Source organism: Larus michahellis, chromosome W (genome assembly GCF_964199755.1).
Source record: "Larus michahellis chromosome W, bLarMic1.1, whole genome shotgun sequence".
NCBI lineage: Eukaryota > Metazoa > Chordata > Aves > Charadriiformes > Laridae > Larus > Larus michahellis.
Genome location: NC_133929.1, coordinates 9417818 through 9442483, shown reverse-complemented (window position 1 = coordinate 9442483; position 24666 = coordinate 9417818). Strand labels below are relative to the sequence as shown.

At 47.3% G+C, this 24666-nt stretch overlaps 1 protein-coding gene across 10 annotated transcripts in view; it reads left to right on the top strand.

Annotated features, from left to right (window-relative positions):
* Positions 1-24311, top strand: part of LOC141735443 (protein FAM219A-like) — an 86680-nt gene extending 62369 nt beyond the window's left edge. For 4 of the 10 annotated variants that reach the window (XM_074568214.1, XM_074568211.1, XM_074568213.1 and 1 more), the window contains exons 3-7: positions 4703-4805; positions 8954-9034; positions 9402-9456; positions 10567-22858; positions 23735-24296. In XM_074568214.1, the coding sequence (XP_074424315.1) occupies positions 4703-4805; positions 8954-9034; positions 9402-9456; positions 10567-10725 (398 nt within the window). In that variant the 3' untranslated portion in view covers positions 10726-22858; positions 23735-24296. Of the gene's footprint in view, positions 1-4702; positions 4806-8953; positions 9035-9401; positions 9457-10566; positions 23265-23734 lie in introns of those variants that run through there. The other 6 variants (XM_074568212.1, XM_074568210.1, XM_074568216.1 and 3 more) reach the window with 4 other exon arrangements.
* The last annotated feature ends 355 nt before the right edge of the window (positions 24312-24666 follow it).

Here is a 24666-nt window from a genome sequence, read left to right as displayed (position 1 = left end):
ACCACACTATTCCTGATACAGGCCAGGATGCTGTTGGCCACCTTGGCCACCTGGGCACACTGCTGGCTCATATTCAGCCGGCTGTCTACCAATACCCCCAGGTCCTTTTCTGCCAGGCTGCTTTCCAGCCACTCTTCCCCAAGCCTGTAACGCTGCATGGGGTTGTTGTGACCCAAGGGCAGGACCTGGCACTTGGCCTTGTTGAACCTCATACCACTGGTCTCAGCCCATCGGTCCAGCCTGTCCAGATCCCTCTGCAGACCCAACCTACCCTCAAGCAGATCAACACTCCCGCCTAGTTTGGTGTCATCTGCGAAGTTACCGAGGGTGCATTCGATCCCTTCATCCAGATCATTGATAAAGATATTAAAGAGAATCGGCCCCAGCACCGAGCCCTGGGGGACACCACTTGTGACCGGACACCAACTGGATTGAACTCCATTCACCACCACTCTCTGGGCACGGCCATCCAGCCAGTTTTTTACCCAGCGAAGAGTACACCTGTCCAAGCCATGAGCAGCCAGTTTCTCCAGGAGAATGCTGTGGGAAACAGTGTCAAAAGCTTTGCAAAAATCCAAGTAGATAACATCCACAGCTTTTCCCTCATCCACTAAGTGGGTCACCTTATCATAGAAGGATATTAGGTTTGATAGGCATGACCTGCCTTTCACAAACCCATGCTGACTGGGCCTGATCACCCTGTTCTCCTGCATGTGCCATGTAATGGCACTGAGGAGGATCTGTTCCATGACCTTCCCAGGCACCGAGGTCAGACTGACTGGCCTGTAGTTCCCTGGATCCTCCTTCTGGCCCTTGTGGATGGGTGTCACATTTGCCAACCTCCAGTCAGCTGGGACCTCCCCGGTTGTCCAGGACTGCTCATAAATGATGCAAAGTGGCCTGGCGAGCACTTCTGCCAGCTCTTTCAATACCCTTGGGTGGATCCCATCCGGCCCCATAGATTTGTGCACCTCCAGGTGCTGAAGCAGGTCCCTCACCATTTCCCTTTGGATTATGGGGGCTTCATTCTGCTCCCCATCCCTGTCTTCTAGCTCAGGGGTCTGGGTACTCAGGGAACAACTGGTCCTACTGCTGAAGACTGAGGCAAAGACTGCATTAAGTACCTCAGCCTTTTCCTCATCCTTGGTCACTATGTTACTGGCCCCATCTACTAGAGGACAGAGATAATCCTTAGTCCTCTTCTTATTGCTAATATATTTACAGAAACTTTTTTTGTTGTCCTTGACAACAGAAGCCAGGTTTAGTTCTAGCTGGGCTTTGGCACTCCTGATTTTTTCCCTACATAGCCTCACTACCTCTTTGTAGTCCTCTTGGGTGGCCTGCCCTTCCTTCCAGAGGCCATAGATCCTCTTTTTTCTTCCCTAAGTTGCAACACTAGCTCCCTGTTTAGCCAGGCCGGTCTTTTTCCCCAATGACTTGTCTTCCCGCACATGGGGACAGCCTGCTCCTGTGCCTTTAAGACTTCCTTCTTGAAAATCATCCAGGCTTCCTGGGCTCCTTTGCCCTGGAGGACTGCCTCCCAGGGGACTTTGTCAACCAGGCTCCTGAAAAGCCCAAAGTCCGCCCTCCGGAAGTCCAAGGTAGCAGTTCTGCTGACCCCCCTCCTTGCTTCTCCCAGAACCGAAAACTCTATCATTTCATGGTCACTGTTCCTGAGACAGCCTCCAACCTTCACATCCCCCACAAGACCTTCCCTGTTTACAAACAACAGATCCAGCAGGGCACCTTCCCTAGTTGGCTCTCTCACCAGCTGCGTCAGGAAGTTATCCCCAGTACATTCCAGGAACCTTCTAGACTGTTCCCTCCCTGCTCTATTGTATTCCCAGCAGATGTCCGGCAAATTGAAGTCCCCCACGAGGACAAGAGCTCGCGATCTTGAGACTTCTCCCAGCCGTTTATAGAATATTTCATTTGCCTCCTCATCCTGGTTGGGCGGTCTATAACAGACTCCTACTACGATATCTGCCTTGTTAGCCCTGCCCCTGATTCTTACCCATAAACACTCAACCCCATTATCACCATCATTTAGTTCAAAGCATTCATAACACTCCCTGACATACAGGGCCACACCCCCGCCTCTCCTTGCTTGCCTATCCTTCCTGAAGAGCCTATAGGCATCCATGGCAGCACTATAGCTATGTGAGTCATCCCACCACGTTTCTGTGATGGCGACTACATCATAATTATCCTGCTGTACAATGGCTTCCAGCTCCTCCTGTTTGTTGCCCATGCTACGTGCATTGGTGTATAAGCACTTCAGCTGGGCTATTGGTCCTTTCTCCTTTTTACTGGAGGGAGCCAAAATTCTGCCACCCCCAGACTTATTCCTAAGGAGCCCGGTTATGCCCCCTATCTTTTCCAAGTCTAGTGCCAGCATGCCACCATACTTACATTGCTTTGGGAATGTTCACTCCAAGCCACTAAATAAGTGAAAGAAGGGGTTAAATAAGAAATCTTGTATTGTTCAGACCCACACGTTGCAAAAGCCCTCAGTTAGAGCATAGAAATAGTAATGGGGAGACCTAGTGGAGGAAAAAGACAATTAGCAAAAGTTCAGAATAATTGACTGAATGAGTAATCTGAGTTGGAGAAGAGCATTAGTGCTTGTACCGAGCATTCGATAGAAAGCAGAGAGCGCCGGTCCATTTAAAAGTCTCAGGCAAGCCTTAACTGCCTTGACAGAAAATGAAACCTGTAACCTTGTTTCTGAGTCAGGTGCATTTTGTGAATTATACAGCCTCTTAAAGTATTGGTAGCTTGTCTCAGTGCTGTGTATTTGTGGTCAGCGCTAGAGCTTCTGGTGTAGATGGGTGGAAGTCAGTTTGTATTTAGGGTTGTAAACATTTGCCTCCATTAAACCCCACTTTATCCCTCTGTGTCTGAATAGCAAAATTCATGTGGCCTGCAAAATACCAGCCTTTTATTCTGGAGACAAAGATAACCAATGCATTTTCAAGTTCCAGTCCTGAGAAATTACTCTGATTTAATGTTTTTACTTCGATCCTATATCAGTCTTTGTTGCTCATGCCAGAGTTTTTAGTCCAATCCTTTTCCTGCCAAGTTCAATGAGCATTTATTCACCTCTGCCATCGGCAGGAGCAGGGCTGAGCATGGTTTGTATGACTTCTCTGAAGGTTCCTCAGCCACACTCATCACCACGATCTCTAGGCATCTCTGCTGCTTATTTGTCCCTCAAAAAAGGCGGCCTTGGACATGTGTTCCCCTGCTCTTACCGATGTGGAAAGGACAGAGTTGGCCCATCTTGCACTTACACACCCTGGTAGGCACGCCACTTTCCCAAGACAAGTGGGAAAAGGCACTTTTCTCTCCAAGGGGAATAAAATCTGCAAGAGAAAAAAAAATGTATTGGCGCATTTCACACACCACAGGGGAAGCAGAAGCAAAATGAATTCACTATTCAGGTTCCTCAGCCAGCAGTCTGGTAAACCCCTATTATTCAGTCATGGCACAAAAATAGTTCCCAACATTTTCTCTCACTCTGGAGAATGTTTTTAACCATGCCCTTTCCTGCCTTACTGGCCCCACATTTGGCTTTTCCCTACAAGCCTTGCCTGGCATTGCAGGATGAGATTGGGGCAGTTAGCTCAACTTTTGTGGCTAATTGCTAACTCAACCCCATTGATTTCCCACAAGAAACAAGGAAGGACTTTGAATCAGAAAACTGAATGTCAGTTTATATGATAACCCATCATACATAGGCTCCTATCCCTACTGGAAGCAGGGACATATTAATACAGCACAAACACTGCATACCTACATAAGACTTAGCTTTTAGACCTGAATTCTAGTTGTGATGCTGTGGTGAGAAGTTATTAAGAGAAATAGTCTCTCCTAAATGAGGAGCTATTTAAAATCCCTTCTTGCACTGAATACACAAAGAAAGCTCGATGTACTGTCCACGTTTTAAGGTACATTTCAGCAGCGAGTAGAACAACCTCTGAAAATTTAAGCAAACAATATACTGTTTAAAAATACATCTGAAAAATGTTTCACTTTTTTTTTAAATAAAGAAAGCAAGCTCCCAAGAATCAATGTGAGATAAAAGAGAAAGACGCATGGGGGACATCACAGGTTGCCAGGAAGAGAAGCAGGGAGGCAGCAACATTTTCTGTTGTGAGGTGTGTTAGTCTGTTGAGTTGCTGTCCAGGGAAATGGTAATAACTCAGGCCTGGCGTCAAGCTAGGCTGGACTAACACTAAATGGTGGTGCTGCTTTGATGGAGACACTTTTCTTTTCTGTCCCCACTGGGCCCCTCAGTGGCAGCCTCAGTAGGAGGAGAAAAAGTACAAGGATAAATTCTCTTGCCCAGCACAAAGCACAATCTTAGAATCCATGCAGCAACCAGGTGCAGATAGAGGCAAGGTCTCTGCCCTGTCTCTGCCTCAGCTGGTTCTCATCCAGAAGCTCCATGACCATCTTAGTGTGGTGTTGTCAACAAGCTGCTGTGAGTCAGCTTTAGCCCCTGGTGGCCTTGGAGGCAATGGGACACAGCTTGTCCAGCCTTTGCAGTGTCCCTGTGTGGGAGATGGAGAGCTCATGTCCTTTGCTATTAATTCTGCTATACCTTTTGCTGCTATCAAATCTGGGTTTCTGCAGCTGTATGGCGGTCAGCCAGGCTGTTGCCCTAATTTTGCTTTTCCCCTTTGTATCCCATATGCAGAGAAGCAGAGGGAACTGGCTCGGAAGGGCTCCCTGAAGAATGGCAACATGGGAAGCCCAGTTAATCAGCAGCCCAAGAAGAACAATGTGATGGCACGAACAAGGTAAAGGACTGAAAAAGCACTCAGCTGTGCTCTAAACTGCAATCCCTAATGACCTTAGGATGGGCAAGGATGATGTTCATTGCTATTTGCCTACTGCCAAACATGCTGCGAGAGCAGTGATGGCCCTTCCCAGAGCTGGCAGGCCCAGATGCTCTGTGCTGCGTTGCATCCCATCCCCTGGGGAAATGCAGGGACAGCTGGGCTCAGGACTGGTGACAGTGCAGCCTGAAGGAGGCAGAGACAGCCCAGCCTGGTCAAAATCAGGGGTTCAATATGGCTGTCTTGCATGTTCTGGGTAGCCTCACATAACACATAATCCTGCCAGCAGGAGAGTGTACGATGCTGCTTCATGTAACGCAAACTGGTTTAGAGCTTAGTTCTGCCTTGGCTGCTTTTATCCCAGTAGTTCCCCTTTTCCTTTTTGATGATGACCTCTTCCCCATACTGATTGACTTAACAAAGGCTCGTGAATAATCCATCTCTGTGTGCTTTGCTATACACCTCCTCTGCACTTTGAACAGCATGGTCATACTTTGCTGGAGCTGCTTTGGTACATCTCTGTTTGACAGTATCAGACAGTGCTACAAACCGCTGTAAAAAAAGATGTTCTTGGCTGAATACTTTCCTTTAGAGTATTTCTATTTTTTCCATGCAAGCTTCAGTACACCAGTGTATCACTCGCATTCAGGAGGAAGGAACTCCCCTGAGTCCATGGGATTGCATGCTACTAGAAAGGTGGAAGTTTTTAGTGGAGGACCTCACTTAGAATGACAGCAGAATCTGCATGAATGATGGGTGTTTATCGATGAATGAGAAAGTTGCATGGATTGCCATATATTAAGTAGAACAGGAGCTGCAGGTCAGAGCCTCTCTGTATGCAATACATCTGACAGATGAGGTTCCTTGTTCACATTAATTCCCCAAACCCACAATAGTAGTCATAAATCATGCCAGGACTTTGTCAAGTTTTATTTGTAAGCCCTTGCAATGTTGTTGGAATACACTGCATTGGTCACAGCTCTGTGTTTAGTTGTTGAGACCATATAAAGGGGCCAGGCTCTTAGTGGCAGCAAGAAATTCAGCAGATGTTCTCAGCTGGCTTTTCCATGCTTCTCCTTGTCTTACAAATACAAGCTGGAAAAACTTGGTTTCTTTTGGCAATAGGCTGCACGCTAGCTTCTCAAAAGGAATGGTAGCAGATTTGCTGCTTGACAAATTTAGAAACACTTAAATTAGTGGAGGAAGATGGTAAGGGAGAGAAGATGGGATAAGTACAGGTGCCTACCTGTAAAATTAGTGACTTCTGCTTGGAGAGACTGCTCTTTCCGAGCTGCCAATGGAAAGAAGAGTAATTTGGGTGGGGAAGGGCAGAGTAGTGACACCCATTGACAAAAACTTTCAAACAACCATCTCAGTTTTATTCCATTTGTGGACACCTGAGCACTGTTCAGAGGACATGTATATGCCTCCACAGCCAAGCAAAGCCTGCTGGCAGTAGACTTGCTTTTCTTAGTTACTTTTCACAAAGCTTTTAGAAGCATCCCTTGGGATCTGCAAAACAGAGGTTTGCAGCCATTGCTTTAATAACAGATGTAGCCAAGCTCCATTGTTCCCATGTGGCTGGGAGGTGTCTGGCACAGGGTCTCACTGGCCCATGTCTCTTCATCTCCCAGTTCCCTTGTCTTTCTGGGAACCAAGCAGCACCACAAGCACAGCCTTAGTAATACCTTAGAATGGTTTGATCTGTCTTGCCACAGACAGGGCAACCCTGGGAAGGCAGAAATGCCACAACCTTGTTCAAGCAACTTATTTTCACAAGATAACGGCTGCAGTACAATGGGAGATACTCTAGTGGGATACACTGCAAAACATCCAGGTTATGGTAGTTCTTTAAGTCTGAACTGTTGGCTTCCTCTGGTCTCTGCAAGAGGAGAATAAGCTAAAGCCATTTCCACTTTTTTAACAGTTCTGCTCTTCTCATCAAATATGTTTTCCTTCGTTCAGGCAAGCTACATTGCCTCTCCTAGTCTCTACTCCCCCTCCCCCTCCTTCCCCAAGGCTTCTGTTCTTCTGTATTACCTGTATGAATTTCTGACATCCAGCCTCTAGTACCAGGTTGCCTTCACTATTCAGTCTTCTCCTGGGGCAGGGGCACAGCCAGCTTTAGAGGTGAAAGGATCTGAATCCATAACATGCTCAGTCTCCCAAAGAGCAAATAAAATATGAACAAGGTTGGGGTGCTGCTGGCATACTCACTATGAGCACAGGCAGAGCCTACAACACCATCCGCACCACTTCCACACAGCCAGATATTGTAGCCCACTCTGAGGATAACCTAAACTCAGATTTTGTCATAACATATTTCATGTTAAGTGAGCAAAACCACCAAGACAAGAAGCTCATACTAGGACACCTGCAGATGAAAGCAGCTATGTCTGCAATCTGGCTTTGTTCCAAGGACAGTGGGAAGCAAAAATAAGGACAATCAGGATGCAAGGGAAAGATATAGATCAGGGGCAAAGACATTATCACAGTTTTTGTCTGTTGCAGAAAAAATGAAGTTCTGTGTTATTAAGAAAAAATACATTTCTCAAGAAAAATATGTAGTAATATTTTTTTAATCAATTAAATAGCACCACAAAGGGCTCTTCTAGATCCCCTGATGGTGCTTTGTTCACTCATGATATAGTAACAACTGTCAGTGAGTATATATGGAGCACTGACTTGAAAACTGGAGAATGAGCATGGAAGTCAGTACTTATGTGTGTGAACAAGCTGCTGCTGCCAGATCACAGCTTCAGTTTTAGTTCCAGACATCTTCTTGACTTCCTTCCTATATGCTTTAGGAGCAGTGTCTCAGTGCTATGGGAAGAGGTATTGAATTTTGCAAGTGGATCCTATTTTCTCCAGTTCCCTGGTGCTGCAGGTGGGAAATTCTGCATCAGTTTTACAATTAATTTCTTTAATCTTGTGTTTCAATGAACACAATAAGAAAATACAACTAGTCGTGAGCCTATACATCTGCTTTGTGATAACATTTGATATATTTTACTCTCCCTGAGCCTGCAGGCCTTTGTATCACTAAAATTGTAATGGCTTCCTGAAATTTTCTGAGCAGAAGCAGAAGAACATTGCAGGTAGTTAGAGTGCAGTTGGAGCGTGGATGAGATGGATTATCATCTTTAGATTTATATTTTCTAAACTCTTTGTGAAGCATCATTGTGTTGTTAAAGACCAGTTCTTCATTTGGGAGAAAACCTGAGTTAACTCACTGAACGAGGAGATTTTCATCATTCTTACTGTTTCCACCTGCTGAATGTAGAATCTTCTTCCATTTGCTTGGTTTGGTTGATCTTATTTTAAATATGAACCAAAGTCTTTGTGCAGTTTTGTGTATAAAAGAACTCTGTTGTGAGCTGGATACCATTGAATTAATGTATTTTCCTTATCCTAAAAGCTCTGAAGCCTGTATTCCATTACACAAATTCTCTCAGGCAATTAAAGATGCAAAGTCATCGTCAGCCTTTGTAATACTTCTGATGAAGTGAAAGTCGTCATAAAATAATGGGATTTTAAAAGTGCTAGTCTGACTGGACTCTTACGCGGCACCCACCAGCTCATATTTCTCATATTACTAAATTTAGGAGTGAGATCTCAAAAGTGCTATGTTGTAGGGGCTGGGTAGGGACTCATACAGAAAGACCAAATCCCTGATTTCCAACAGTAGAATAGTAGGAGCACTGAGCCTCTGCCTTCCCTTAGCCTCCTCCCATTTACTTATTGCTAGTGTCATGTACTTATTGCTAGGGAAAAAAAGCAACACAAAAATGAGCAATCAAATATGACAAGCAGTGCTATCTGAACAGGTTCACCAGAATGAAGTGTGGAGTGTCCCAACTGTTTTTTCTTCCAGGGAGGAGTGTGTTCCCAAGGCATGTCCAGTGTTCGTCCCTGTGAAACTGCTCTGAACTACCCAGAGACACAGCCTGCTTCCTCTGAATTGCACCCATTTAAATGTCTTCACCAATAAGGGAGGACTTGCAAGGAAGTTAAATGCGGAAAGCCTAACTATCATATGGTTTTGCTCTAGAGTATGTGTGGTACTGAGCTTTACTGTGTGGTTAACGGGCAACATTTAATTATTTCAGGCTCGTCGTTCCCAATAAGGGCTATTCATCATTAGATCAGAGTCCAGATGAAAAGCCACTGGTAGCCCTGGATACGGACAGGTATGCAAAGTGTTAATAAGATGATATATATTACGGTGCAAGCAAGTTTTCATGCCAGAGTGAAGCACTGAAGCTAATTCCTGCTAAAACTACTCTTTCAGGCCACTCGCACTCATCTTTGCTGTGCCCTTCGGCATATGCCGTAGTGGCATATATGTGTAAACAAGTAGGAAGAGACGTGAGTAAAGAGCACTTTGATGGAAAGGTCTGAGGGTCACAGATAAAAGTTGCTCTCTAGACTCCCTTGTCGTAACTTCTCTGTTCCTAAGGTACAGCTTCATGGCACAAGATAGATGGGGCTAAACAGGGAATACAGGTCTCTCTAATTGTTGTTTCCTTCTTTGCTGTATCTTGTCCTTCCCTGTAGTGATGATGACTTTGACATGTCCAGATATTCTTCCTCGGGATACTCTTCAGCTGAGGTGAGTTTGCTGCCATCCTTGCCGTGAATGCTAATAGTAGAGCAGCCAGAAATGATTTAGAGTGGCATTGTGCTGCCAGAAACAGCTCCACAAGGAATTTACCAGTGGTGTAGACTCTGTGAGCCTGGAAGGGGCCATGGCAGAAACTGTGTCATGTTTCTTTCTTTCATGGTGATCCAGTTGGCTCTGTCCCCACACTTCCATGACACAGACACAGATCTGCCCGTTGGCTGTTTTCACAGATACCTTTGGCTTCACTCAAGCTTTTCCCAGTTCTGTTCAGTCCCGCAGTGTTGACCCATGTGATGCAAAAGCATCAACTTGTCTGTCATGGCAGCTCAGCAACCGTCTACTTGCCAAGGACACAAATAAAGGCTCTGAGGATGTGCTGTGATTTCCGGTTCTTGGGGGGGTCAGAGTCACCCAGTGCGTGTTTACTTGGAACACCAGAAATTCCAGGGAGGACTTGCAGATATGAACTCTTGCCCTTTCAAAGAGAAAAGGCAGGGAAGCTCAGGCCTGTTAATCCCTCTGCATTGTTTCTGAATATATTCCCAAGCTCTCTTGTGAATTAGTTGTTCAGACTCTGGCTACTGCTTCTGCGGGATCTGATTTTACATCCAGGGTGCTGAGCAGCCATTCTGCACACAAGCCACTGGGAACTCTTCCCCCTTTTATCCCGTCCTTGGGCAAAATACCTCTGAAATGCAAAAAAACGGCCAAGAGCAAGGACCGGATCAAATGATCTGGGCCATCTCTGGGCCCTGATGAAGTGTTGTTCATCCAGATCTGGCTAGACAGCACTTGAATCTGAGATTACAAAAGCCAATAGGCTTTACCACCTTTCAACTGCTATAGTGCCCCAGACTGAGAGGAGGGACTGCCCAGCTGCCAGTCAGTTTATTATCATTATTATTACATGACTTTAAATGAGGACTTGTCTTCATGGAAAGATTATTCCAAAATAAAATAGTGTATCGACTTGCTACTCTGGAATATCTCACTCTAGATATTCCTATTTTGGAAGAAGTTAGAACAACAGAAGGAAGCCCTCACCTGTGGTCAAAAACTGGGACTCTTTCATTGATCTGTTTGTCTCTCTGTCTGTAGCAGATCAACCAAGACTTGAACATCCAGCTGCTAAAGGATGGGTACCGGTTAGATGAGATCCCCGATGACGAGGACCTCGACCTAATCCCCCCTAAATCAGTCAACCCTACCTGCATGTGTTGCCAAGCCACCTCCTCTACCGCCTGTCACATCCAGTAGTGAGGCTGGCAGGCTGTGATCAGTGCTTTCCACTATAACTGTAAAACTTAACAGCCATTGCTTCCTCCTATGGTAGGACGTGCACCTCTTTGTGTTCATGGAGCCAGAAGAAACCAAAAAATTAATTTTATGATTGGTTAATAAGTTATTTTAAACTATGGTTAAACAAAAGAGAAGTTGATCAAAGTGCCAGGCAGTGCCTGGCAGAACTGACTGGTCTGGAGAGCAAATGCAGGAGGGTCCAGAGATACCTCCTTGATTTGTGTTTTGTAAGGTGTCTGTTCCAGAATGGGAAGGGTCAGATGGGGCTGCAGTTACTCCTGCTCACTGAAACCAATCCATCTACAAGATCAGGGGTGAGTTTGAGGTGTTAGGGGGTTTTACCTGTGGGAGGAGGTCAGTTCTTCATTCATTCACTAAACCTGATTCGTTTGTGTAACCAAAATTATACCATAACCAGGGCACAGGAATGGGAACAGAGCAGGGCATCCTTTCATATGGCAAGGCTAGCCATGACTAGCATGACACAATTCATTCACTTGCGAAGAGGACAAATAGGTGACATTTCACTGTGAGTCAGTACTAGCTAGAGCTATTGTGTCACATATCCAATGCAACCTATCCTTAGCTCCACATTAAATTATCAGCAAACACATCAGATTCGATCTGCAATCCATCCATGCTCTTCAGGGATTCAGTCCTTGCCTGAGAATAACATACTCCTGAGTTCAGTCCAGTCACATATACTGACTTCAGCCTATATTTCATTCCTGTGAGACCCATCTGCTTCCAAAAATCTTAAAGTTTGTTCAACTAAGAAAAACTGAGTCCTGCACAAGACAGGACTAGAGCTGTGCAGTCTGAAGGTCAGTGCCAGAAAAGCTAGTTAAAGAAAGCACATTTTTACAGATCTTGGCTGTTGATATCCTCTTGACGCTGCGTCTCTTGGTGCCTGTGGGAGAGATTTATTAATGCTGAAGGCATCTCTGTGGTGGTGTCAGACTTTAGGGGGGAAGTTCATCAATAGCAGGATTATGAACAGCTTCAGCTGAAAAAAAACCATGAGAGGAAACTAATGTTTATCCCATCTCTGCCCACTTGTGAACCAGGCTTGGTCTGTGTTAGAGATGTCCCACGTCAGGAGCAATTGTGTTTATTTGGTGCTGGAATAGTCGGGAAACCTGGTGTTACATTAGGTGGCTGGACTGAATTGACAGTTCACCAGCAGATTGTTTTGAATGCAAAATTATTTCTGGAATTAGGAAACATCCTCTCCCTGGCCAGTTATACACTGCTGGCTTCAGCATACACAGGACTCAGGTGATGAATGGCCTGGCATTTTTCTTGGAGATAAAATCTTTTGCCACAGGCACAACTGTGTGTTTTCCTGCTCTGCCAGGAGGAAGGACCGCCTGCCTTACATAAGCACTTACTTTAGAGCCTGGGAAAAGGAGAAAGTGAGGGCAATTCTGAGCTTCCCATCAGAATTCCCCTGAGTTGCAAGACAGAGCCTGAGCTCCACCCTGAAGGACAGATCCCCTGTCTGAAATCTTCACATAGTGAGCTGAGTCTTTAAGAAGTCCTCTTTGTGATTAGGAGGATTTAACATCGTGGGTTTTCACTGTGTTCAGCGCAAGGCACAGTGTCATCCACAGCATGAGCAAAAGAGCAGGCACAGAGGACTCCTGGGCTTTATTATTCACTATCTAGCTGTGGGCAACATTAAAGCTGTGTTTGCCCCCTCTCCCTAAAACAGGGCACTGCCACCCTGGCTCCAGGCCACAGAAAGAGTACTGAGTGGTGCTGTTTACTGAGCATCCCTGCCTCCTTGTGCAGAAGTGCTGGTTAATTTGCCAACTCCTCTAGGAAGAGTGTTTCTCAATTGAATTCCTCTCCCCTTCTCATTGCTTGGTAATGCTGAGAATATTTCCAAAATGTTTCTAAAGAAGCACAAAGCATCAGGTCCCCAAGTCTTCGCTTCTTCCTTTGTGTGCCTGCTTTCCTCTCCAGCTCAGGTGTGAGGTTAGCAACTTGTCTGGAGGGGGGAGAAGAGCTCTAACAGCACTGTGTAGGGAGAAAAGATAAAAGGGGAAAATGAGTCTTTTTTTTTAAATGGAGAATGTAGTCAAAACCTAACAGAAACCCCATGGTCAAACCAAATCCTGTAGGACATGGCCGACTCTCTTTAAATGTTCACTCTTCTAAAGCAGGACTTTGCAGTTCAGCATTGGTGCCATGCAACAACTTTATCGCATTTATCCTCCTGGGTCAGTCTCTGTGCTTTCCAGCTGGGCTGCACATACTCAGCCTTTCCCACAGCCCTTGCTCAGGAGCTCAGAGCATTTCAGTGTGCCTGCTAGAGCAACGAGGCATCTGTTTACATGGATCAGCCATAGGAGACTGCAGGTCTCACAGGTCTCCGTCATGCTACTATCATGTTCAGTCAAAGACAGAATGAAGCTTGCTGAGACTGTATCTCCCAGGGCTAATGCCTTCCCTATGAAGGACAGACCTTCCCTGATAACCACTGCCCCATGGCACCACAACCAAGTCCTTTTATTGCCCCTATTGCTGGTTTTTGCCTGCCATGTGCCCTGAGGCATTCCCCAACCCTACAGGTGCCCTCAGCCCTTTGCATTGTGTGATGTGCACCTGCTTCCAGCACAACCCTTTAGGGTCCCTGGGAGGGAGATGAATTTAAATGTTAACTACACCCAGTGCTTCTTCCAAATACAGACAGAAGCACAAGCCAAGTGTTTTTCACTGCACACAGGAGGAGTTGATTGCACAAATAGCTGTTTGGGCATGGCAGTACAGGACCATAAAATGGCAATTTTTTGGCTTCTCCTCTCTAAGCTTTGTGTTTATATATTTTATTAGAGGAATAAAGTAGAAAGGGTGGGGAAAAGTAGTTACCTGTTTAGGGTCATTATCAGGAAGGCTGAATGGATTAAGGCAATACACTAACCCTTCTGAAACACAGTCCCTTAAGAAGGTTATGACCATGGGGCATGTTTGTTGGCTTGTTATGAAATATGATGGACAGTCTGATGGTATGTATTAACCACAGATTGGGCTGGCTTTCCCTATCTGGTCTCATGTTCAGACCTTTGCTTGTGCCCTCATTAGAGGTTATGCTGTGGTGACTTCCCAGGAAGGTGTACAGATATGTGGCCATTCTGGCACTGCTCTCTTTAAACCAGTCTCTGCTGCTATGGCCCAGAGAAGAGAAGGAAAGAGCACAGACCCTGACTCTCTGTGACAGCTTTATAAAGTCCTAAAATCTGCAGAGCTGCTGGGCACTCTCCTAACTGCAGATTGCTTACAATAAAGCAAATCATTCCTTGCTCCAGTCATGCACCAAACCAGATGATCTTCTCAGGCCCCATTTTCAGTCCAAAGTCATACAGAATACCAAGGGGAGGAGCGCCACGGAATATGAAAGGCTGCACCACTGCCCATCTAAATTACCATGCAAATAGGATAGCTTCCTTATATTGATGCTGGTGCCTCCACAAAGGAATTTGCATTTGGTGCCTCCACAAAGGAATTTGCATTTGATGCCTCCTAAAGCTTTTTGTTAGGATTTTATGTAATTTTAGTCACCAAATTACCTGAGTTTAAGCAAATCCTTTCCTTTTATCAGATGTTAATTTTGCCCTTTAATGTGAGCTGACTTTGGACTCAAGGGTCTCAGCACTCAACTCTGTCTCTGCAGTCAGTCCACAAACTCCCTATTTCCAGATGTCTGTGTGAGGGGGAATATCCTCCTAGTGTTGAGGAAGGTCTCTAGATAGGATGGTCTAGTCTGCTTTTCTGGTGGTCGTATAATAACCTTTGGCTGAAATAAGGCTGAGATCCAGATGACCATCTCAAAGGCTCATTTGATGTCTTATCAGACATATCTTGAAGCCAACCCTTGGAAGAGCCACTGGATCATATCTGACATTGCTGCATAACCTCAACATGTATGCTTGGCCATTGGGTCTGCTATTCTATTCTGGCTGTCTTGCCTGCAGATGCCTTGCAACTGCAAAAGCAGGCAGCCAAGCCTGCTGTACGGACTTCGAAAGGGACTTCAGGATGCTGTGTTCCCCCACGGACAGGATGGACTCAGCTGCTTCTGGTTTGGCTCTCTGGCTTCTTTCTCAAAAGGAGGCTCAGCTGTGTGCTGGCTGACACATTGGTCTGTGATCCTGAGTAGAATTCTTTCCTCTCTATGCAGAGTCTGTCCTTGGTCTGGCCTGCAAGCCATACGATGGCATGCAGGAGGCTTGAAAAGTACAGCGCCCTGTATGTGACTCAACAGAAACATGAAGATGCTTTTGAAGAAAGGAAGGACCCAGCTGGGCACCAGATGGAATGACAGGAAAAGGAAAACAAGCAGTAACCAGAAAGGTTGCCAAGTACTGTCTTGGCCTAGGGCAGATCCCAGTTGTTCAAATTAATCTATCTCAGTACAGTGCTGATACCAGCAGGGAGCAAAGCTCACTTTCAGATGCACACACCAGAAACGCTGTGTCCCTGAGTTGGCACCACAGCCAAATACTACTGTGGAGAGTCTGCTGGACTGTTAGAGCACAGAAATGAGATCTGGGGTCCCTTGCTGCTGTTGGCACATACTACATTTGCTCTAACGGGCATCTAATGGATGTTGCCAAGTGTGTGGCAGGCACCATTGATAGGATAGCTCTGCAAGCAAGATGCAAAAAGCATACTATAGAAGTTTTATGTGTATTTTCAAAGTACTACAAAGAACAGCAGCACAACTCTGCTTTCCCTCTGTTTACCACCTTCTGATGTTGCTTGCATGTGCCAGAAGGCTGCAGGGTGGAGGTTGGTAGAGAGATTAAACAGCTTTGGGGGCAGATGTTTGGCAAGGATGTGTTTCCCAGTTATTTGGCAGCTGGCTCTTGCACAACTGGCTTCTCAATCTGCATGCTGCCACAGGGAATGTGTAAGAAGATTTGGTGGCCCAACAGCACCATCCCCTGCTAGTGGAGTTAAGGAACTTAGGAGTTCAACTGGGATAGTGAGTGCTGATGGGAGGGAAGAGAGCATTGAAGGACTCCTTTGGGATATTCCCACAGCAGTTTCATGCTCTTACTTTTATCATCCATGTAATGATCTGAGGGTATAAACTGACACTTTTGCCTGGGCTCTTCCTTTACCATTCTCCCTTAAAGCTCACATGGGTATGGCCACTCTTACCTAGAATGCAGCAGGCTTTGTCACCTGGCTGCTGCTTGGCTCAGCAAGCACAGGCTGCATGTGCCACTGTAAATATACCCTGGCTTTGACCTCTAACACCCTTCAAAGCTGACTTTTCACATCACCCTCCTATTTCTACTTCCTATGTCTCAAAAGAAACATCTGCATAGATGGGCAGTGCCACAGGGAAAGCTGGGCTAGGTTGAGCCTTAGGGGAAGGCATGGGAAAGTGTTCATTTTAAGGTGCTTTTCACCTCTAGGAGAACATGGCATCCTTGTCACTTCCTTTCAAGGCTTTCCTGTTTGAAGGATTGCTCCAAACCTTGAACCACATCTCATCAGACAAAACTACCTCTGTTACAGAGCCACACAAGCCCTGAAGCAGAAGGGCCAGCAACTTAGCATAGAGAAAGAGGTTGTGACCTGGGATTACCTACAGAAGATTAATGCCAGACTAACCAGGTTTCTCACAGGGGCTGGCATCCATATTTTAAGTCCCTGTATTGTGCAGCTGAGCTGCTGCATTGCTTCCAAAAAATTACAGCTACATCCCCTCCTTTGGCTCCTTTGACATTGGTGGCAATCCCAGGATCACGGCAGCTAAATGCTGCCTGGCTGAGCACTCCTTTGACAGCTTGCTGAGAAGGCAAAGGCCAAGGACTATTTGAGATTACATGGAGCAGAGCACTGTGGCTCATGCGACCATGCAGCAAGCCACATCATTGCAGAACGGTGTGGACACCAGCAGGACAGGTTGCAGCTTTCCCTGGTGCCTGCAGAGAGTAGCTCTTCCCATTGCTCCCCAAACCCATTGCCAGCAGAAACTGGTGGTGGCTCCAAGCCTTTCTCTTTTTGTAAAAAGCTGCTCCAGCAAAAAATGGATTGGCTCCTGGAAGGAGACCATCTCACTGGTTGTGCCTGGTCTGTGGAGCCATTCCATAGTAACAAATGGGGATACAGATGGTAGGATTGCATCAGGGAGTGGAAAGTACAAAAGCAGCCTTATTAAAATGTGACTGCCTCAGACATGTCACTGGAAACCAGCACAGTAGGCACCATGAAAAGAAAAGGCCACCGAAAGGCTGTGCTAAGTCCCATTATCTGCCGAGATGTTTGCCCTCCTGAAGCAGCATTTCTCCCCTAGTTGCCCATCCAGCTGCCCCAGATGAGCTCACCAGGAAGAACTGCTCTCCACCTGGGTTGCCTTCTCCCTTCTGCACTAGTCCCAAAAGAGCTGTGACTCCATTCATTACCCACCTTCCTTGAGCCCGCATGATTTGGGAGATGTGTAGTTTGTTGGGAGATGTAATACAGACCCATGGAGAGAGCTGGAAAACTTGGACAAGCTCTCTTTACAACAGCCCTTCTATTTTTTTATCACCTTCATCTCCATCCCCAGATCACTGATTTCTCTGCTCAGTTTTTCTCACGGAAAAGCTGGGATAGCAGCTGAGTTCGGCTTGTAGCTGCCTCTGTCCTGAGACAAACCCAAGGCAAACATCAGACCAGCAAGAGATCCAACAACTGCAATAGTGGGTGAGACAGAGAGCAGGCTGGGATTTCTCTTCACCCACCTGAAGGCAGTGGGGCTGAGGGTTAGCCAGGCTAGTGTAAAACCTTGGTGTGATCCAGCAAGCCGAGCCAGCCACCTTTACCCTCCCGGGCTCAGTGCTGTGGGAGGTCTAGGACCCAAGCACCAGGTCCCAGGCCTGCCAGCCCATGTGCAAATAGACTGGAGACCTGCAGCAGAGGCACAGGTGGGAAGCCTGTCGGCTGTGCCCTTGCCATCCTGGGGCAAGGCACTGTGAGACGCAATGGTAGGGCTGTAGTTGTGCAGGGAGAAAGACTCTTGCAGAGGATGAAGTCTTTGCAAGGGAGAAAATTCAGAAAGTTTTTTTTCTCCCCCCTTTTGCACATTTTAAACCATTTTTACTCCTTCCACAGGGGTTACTGAACCTTCAGTTTAATAAAGAAGGAAATGAGCTACCATTAAATAGCTTTCTGAAGGGTTCTGAAAGCAGGCACCACTTGCATGCAGAGCTGGTCTGTGCCTAACATGCAACTTCCAGACCTCATTGTATATCCTGTAGTTGAGTCACCATGTACATTGTGGAGACTGAATGGGAGAGTCAGCACTGACTGTCATGTCAAACAGCCACAGCTTTCCAAACCGAAGAAGAATCAGACCAGGAAGGGGGGAAAGCAGCAGTGACAATAGAAGGATAGCTAGGTGTCACAGGTAAACTTCAGTATCTGTGTCCAGTGACTAGTTCTAGAATCATAAGCCTTGTTATACTGCACATGTCCTCCTTCCACTCCTCTTTTCTCAAAGCAGCTATCGTCTTCCCCCGCCCCATGCACTAGTAATGAGCATCAGAGGCAGTTGCACCGAAGTGACTCAACCCAGTTCTGCATCCCCCTCTCCCACCCGAACCCAAGGCAGTCCGGACAGTTGTTGGCCATTACAAGTCTTAATTTTTAGTAATTCCACTTGGGTTTCTTTCCTCATGTACCATAGCTTCCTCCCCATACACTTTAGCAGGGCAGTACAGGAGGCTCCAACCATGTCCCGAGAAGCTTCTTTGCCCCCTGGCAGCACCTTGCAGACATGCACCTTACTGGGAATGTACTGGGTCAATGCTGGTGAGATCTGGCACTGCCAATCTTGCATAGGTGGCAGCTGATGGGGATTGTCCTGGTTCCGGTGGGGATAGGGTTAACTTTTCCTGGTATTCCATGCCATGTGAGCCACGCCCACCCTGAGCTGCCGGGGGAGGGGGCAGGAAGTTGCTGCTTAAAAGTGGGCTGGGGCGTCCTGGGTCCGGTCCGGCCGGCGAGCGGCGGGGAGCGGCGGTTCCGTAATCGCGTTTGTATATTCCCCTATCCGTGGTGGTGGTGTTGTTGTTGTTGTTGTTGTTGTTTTTGTTTTTGTTGTTTGCCTGTTCCCTTTGCTGTTCTGTTAAACTGCCTTTGTCCCAACCCAAGAGTCTTGCCTTTTCTTACGATCCTTCCTGTATTAGGAAGGCACGTGCGAGCGGCACGTGGTTCTTTGTTGCCATCTGAGGCTAAACCATGACAGGGATCCACCAGGGGAAGCTGGCAGGAAGTGGCTACTGTCCCCTTTCTTTTATTTTTTGAGGGAGGGGGGGATTTTTTTTGGCATTATGAGTATTGTCCACCTTCCGGTGTCCAAGTTCTGGGCTGCATTAATAACTGGGGTTAATTGGCTGTCTGGGCGGGTATGGAGCTTCACACCAACCTTAATAGCAAACACCGTGACTATATCCAGAGCCTGGATACGAGATGGGTTTTGCCTGTGGTGGCAAAGTGCTTTCAGCATACTCCAGATAGCCATTTCTGGCAGACAGGGAAATAGCACTCCTCAGAGTCCAGATCAAAGCTGCACTTCCATTTTGTGTCCTCAGCTTGGAAAAAACTCAACCCAAGCAAATGCTTCCCAGGTCTCCTTTCCCCATGTGGTGCCTGGCACCCCAGGGGAGGGGATGGCAGGAGGCGTTTGGGGGTCACTGAAAGTGAGATCCTTTTTGGATGTATTTAATGGAAATAACTTACAGGAGGAAAGACCTCCTGACCTTTGCGTTAATCTCAGTGCAGGAGATGAATTTCCAGCTGTCCTTGCATATAGTGAAACATAGCTGAAACAGCCAAATGCAAAGTACAGTTAAATGTAGGGTTTGATCTGAATAACCTTTTAATTAAGAAGATAAATTTGTTGTAGCTTGACCTTAGTCCATGTTAGGAACCTGCTAATCATTTGATATGCAGAGTGTATTGATGCTGCACTTAACCTGGCCATTGGTTTTATTATCTGGGTTTGGGAGTTTTTTCACTCACAAAGCATCAATCTGCATCTTGTATGGGGTGTTTTTTTCTTTCTTTTTTCCTGTTCAGAACATGTAGCATGCTGTTGTACTTCTGTTCTCGTCCACATAGAGTATTGCCTTAAACAGATCAGTTGTGTTGTGGTTTGTTTTGGATTTTCTTTTTTCTACCATCAGTTTTATGCATTAATTTATTTTAAAATGTGGGTTTTTTTGAAAAACATGAAACATGTATAATATTTTTTAACATTTCCATTGCAGTATTTATCATTGTTACTGCTTGTGTGTAGTGTAACAGAATTAATATTAAAAAGCATACATATGAAAACCAGCCTGCCAGACTGTCATTGGAGTGAACCCTGGTGAGACGGTATGAACCACACCATCTCCTCTGAGTCCCCAGCAATCACAGATACTGAAATCAGGGGGTGCCACCCTTCACACCATGGCCAATACCAGCCTGCTTGGGCCCAGTAGAAGCAGCTGGTGTGGAGCTGTGCCATACGGCACAGTTAAACCCACCAGGGCTGGCCAGCCCCCAGCCAGCATTTGGGAAGGCTTCTCCTCAAGGCAGCGGCAAGACACATCAGGCAGGACCCAGCCCCTGCATCTGGGCTATGCTTCTCCTCCTGACAGTGACAGAAGCAGAAGGAAGTGCTGTGTCTATACAACATCAATGGATGAAATAATCTTTTCTCCAGCCTTGCAGCCATTTCCCTTTAAAGCTGTTGGCACGAGAGCTGAGCACTGATTTTAGAGTCCAACATCAGCAGCTGGAAACCCCAGGGACTGCTGGGGACAGGGGACAGCCATGGAGGGGCACTGGCTCACACTGGCAGCTGACCCAGTGCAGGGTGAGCCCCCCTCCAACCAAGAGGCTCAGACCCCACCTCTCTGCAGAGTGGTGCTCCCCAGATCTGTGCCCCAGGGTGCTCTGAGGCCATGGGGGTGGAGGGGGAGACATCACTGACATCCTCGTGTCCACCCTCCCACCCCCAGCCTCCCACTGGCTCCCAGGAGGGGACAGGGCTGATGGAGAGCCTGAGCCTGGCTCAATAGAGACCAGCGGGGCTGTAAAAATCAATGGCAACTTGTTTTCTTCATTTCAATAGCACATTAATCACATTTGCCTGGATGCATTCAGGTGCCTCAGGCTGCCCAGCCCCATTGTCCCCCGCAACAAAAAGAGCAGGGCTCAGCAGCCTTCAGGTGGATGGGCTGGCATGCACCATGCCAAGATGGATACGGGTCATAGAATCATAGAATTGCCTAGGTTGGAAGGGACCTTTAAGATCATCGAGTCCAACTATCATCCTAACTCTGACAAAAACCATCACTAAACCATATCTCTAAGCACTACGTCTACCCGTCTTATAAATACCTCCAGAGATGGTGATTCAACCACTTCCCTGGGCAGCCTGTTCCAATGCTTGATAACCCTTTCGGTGTAAAAAGTTTTCCTAATATCCAGTCTAAACCTCCCCTGGCACAACTTGAGGCCATTTCTTCTTGTCCTATCGCCTGTTACTTGGGAGAAGAGACCAACCCCCGCCTCGCTACAACCTCCTTTCCGGTAGTTGTAGAGAGCGATAAGGTCTCCCCTCAGCCTCCTTTACTCCAGGCTAAGCCACCCCAGTTCCCTCAGCCGCTCCTCATAAGCCTTGTGCTCCAGACCCCTCACCATCTTTGTTACCCTTCTCTGGACACACTCCAGCACCTCAATGTCTTTTTTTGTGGTGAGAGGCCCAAAACTGAACACAGTATTCGAGGTGCCGCCTCAGCGGTGCTGAGTACAGGGGGACAGTCGCTTCCCCAGTCCTGCTCGCCACGCTATTCCTGATACAGGCCAGGATGCTGTTGGCCGCCTTGGCCACCTGGGCACACTGCTGGCTCACATTCAGACGGCTGTCTACCAATACCCCCAGGCTCTTTTCTGCCGGGCAGCTTTCCAGCCACTCTTCCCCAAGCCTGTAGCGTGCAGGACCCAGCACTTGGCCTTGTTGAACCTCAGACCATTAGCCATCCCCAAAAACGTGGCAGCAGAGGTGTTAAGCTTCTGAGAGCCCTCACGGGGCTAGAGCTGGGAGCAGAGTTGAGCTCTGAATCAGTACTGTGTAACAGGGCAAGCCAGAGCAAGGTTTCTGCTCAGCTCCCTGTCTCATAGAAAAGCAAACACGGCTCATGCAAATTTCTCCCTGGCATAACCCAGCTGCCTCTGCCCTGAGATAGATGATGATTGCTCACTCCAACTGCAGAGCCCATCACAGCACTCAAGACAGGAGAGCAAACAAGCCATATAGGGTCACCTAAACCCAGCTTTTTAATTAAAAAGAGCAGACAGAGCAGGCGGTAATTCCCCTTGCTACCCCAGCAGGCTGGGCCAGCAGTGCCTGGTGCTGTGGCCTGGGCACTGGCTGTACAGGTGCTGTGCTATGTGCACACAGCTGGGTCGCTGTAGGATTTCCAAGGAAATATGGGAGAGAGGGGATGGAAAAGCAACAATTGCTGGCCCTGCACCTCCCAAAATAAAATTATTTTGACTAGGACCAGCTGAATCTGTCTCCTACCTTTGTTAAGCTAATTGCCTGCAAGAGGGGAGGAAACCCAGAGCCAGGACAAAGCCAGGAGGGTGCAGCTGTGCTTATGGAGTGATGTAGGCAGTAATGCAGGCAGCAGTTGTTGTGTCCTAGCCTGGGACCTGCTGTTCTTGGGAGTGCAGCTACAGGCTGACAGCCACCACATTTCCCTGCTCTCACACTACGACATCATCAATGGCATAAGTACCGCCTTGGGCTGGCAGAGCAGTGGCACCAGAGCCATGTTCTCTTCCCTTTCCTGAGTAGGCTGGGAGCCTCCAACCCCACGCAGTGCTGCTGGTCCAGTGAGGCACCCTGGGACCCTCCAGGACTTTGAGTGCTCCTGTTCCAGTGGGCTGCTGCACCATGTTCCTCTTTGCCCAAAAACTCAAGACCCTCATCAGCACTTATACTGACTCCTACTGCCTGCCATGCTCTGTTAAAAAGACCATCCAAGAGAAGGCTCCACTGCAGCTTTGGAAAGAAAACAAGTTTGTAACACAGGTAAATGCCACGGGAGGAGGAAACCTTGGGGTTTCTACCTCAACCCATTTGTGGATGCTTGGTGCTGGGCAGGTGGCATGAGGACTCATGGGGTGCCTTGCTGTATGGGGGGAAGGAGGAGGGGTCATGTTCCCTGGTTAGCAAAGCATTTGACGCCCCATGGCCTGTGTTTGCTGGCTTCTTGTTCCCTGGAGCTGCACCCTGCAGTGGCTTTGGGCTTGCAGGGCAGACAGTCACCGGTACAAGTTCTCACATGTCACCCCTGTCCATCAGTAGGTTTCAGAGTGTGCAGGGGACAGGATCTTGATGAGGAAGGGGAAACTGAAGCAGCACAGGGCTCGGCCCAGGGCTGACGCGTGACACAATGGTGATGGGGGAGCAGATTAGGTGGCTCTGAGAGCTGCTCCAACACACAGCTTGTATGCTTGGCTCAGCTTTTACTAGGAGGGGGCCTCTGTGCCAGGGGGACCCTGTGGGGGCTGGGGGGGAGGCCAGTCCTGGAGGCCTCCAGCCCTGGAGGGAGGCCTCCAGCCCTGGTCCTGGAGGAATCCCTGAGCTGAGGCCTCACTGTGTGTGTGTGTGTGGGGGGGTGTCCGTGGGACATAGCACGTATGCTTGTGAGAGATGGCCTGTAAATTCCCCGATGAAGGGGAGAAGGCCCCCCAAGCCTTCAGTGGAATGCCTCAAACACTCACAAGGAAATAAATAATGCAGGCCTGGTCTTCGAAGAACTGATAAGGCTCGAAGGCACTGGAAAAGCAGTGGGAGGACTGTCTTGTGAAGACAAGATAGTTCTGCCACTCATGTGGTGAGCTTGCTAGTTCTCTGTTCTCGAGGCCATTGTGTCCAATAAGTGACCTTTGCTTCATTATCCAGGAAATGCATATGAAAGTGCACACCCCTGCATATGCTAATGAAGATTATAGAGATCATGCTAAACATGTATGACTATGGCACTCGTCTCTCCACCCAAATCATGCTACACGTCACCTGGGAGAAGGGAGAAACCTGAGATGAGGCTGTCCTTGACTGTACTAATTCAGCAAACATAAAAGGGGAAAATAAGTGCCCCTAGAGAGAGAACAAAGAGAAACAAAGAAGAAGATCGTGCCTGGGAAGACTTTTCCCAAGAAAGAAGAAGATAGGTCCTGGGAAGATTCCCTGAAAAAGACGATGGAACCAGGACTGGTGATCTCTGATCTCTTTATCTCTGTCTTTTTCTCCATCTTTTCCTTTCTCTATCCCTTGGTTTCTTTTTTCTCTTAGAGTTGTTAAGTAATGGTTAGAGTTGTTAAGTAACACAAGGCATACCATACCGCTTGCCATAATTCATTGCATACCTGTTGCTAAGTAATGCAATGCATGGCTCACCATTTGCCATAATTTGTTATATGCCTAACCAATTATTGTGGACCTAGTTAGTAATCTAATAAATGTTTGTGTATGGACCTTGAAATTTGTCTCACCTTAGTCTGCACTGTTGGGGATTTACAAATCTGAGTCACTTACCCTCCCCCCTTTCCTGAGAGTAGGACGTGACAATGCTGTGGACGTGCAGCTCTCCCTACATGGGCTAACAAGCATGCAGGCTCTGATGCGAAGCACGCTGCAATCCAGCTCATCTCTTGCAGCCTCATTAGCCTGTGCATTATAATGAGGGAGCCAGCAGAAAGCATGGAGGGGGATGTCACTGCTGTGCAGGGACAGAAATGGCTCATGCAACCAGGGCGCTTGTCTGCCCAGCAAGACCTCAGCCCTCTTGGTCTTTGTCAGCTGCAGGAGATTGGCTACATCCTGTAACTACCTTC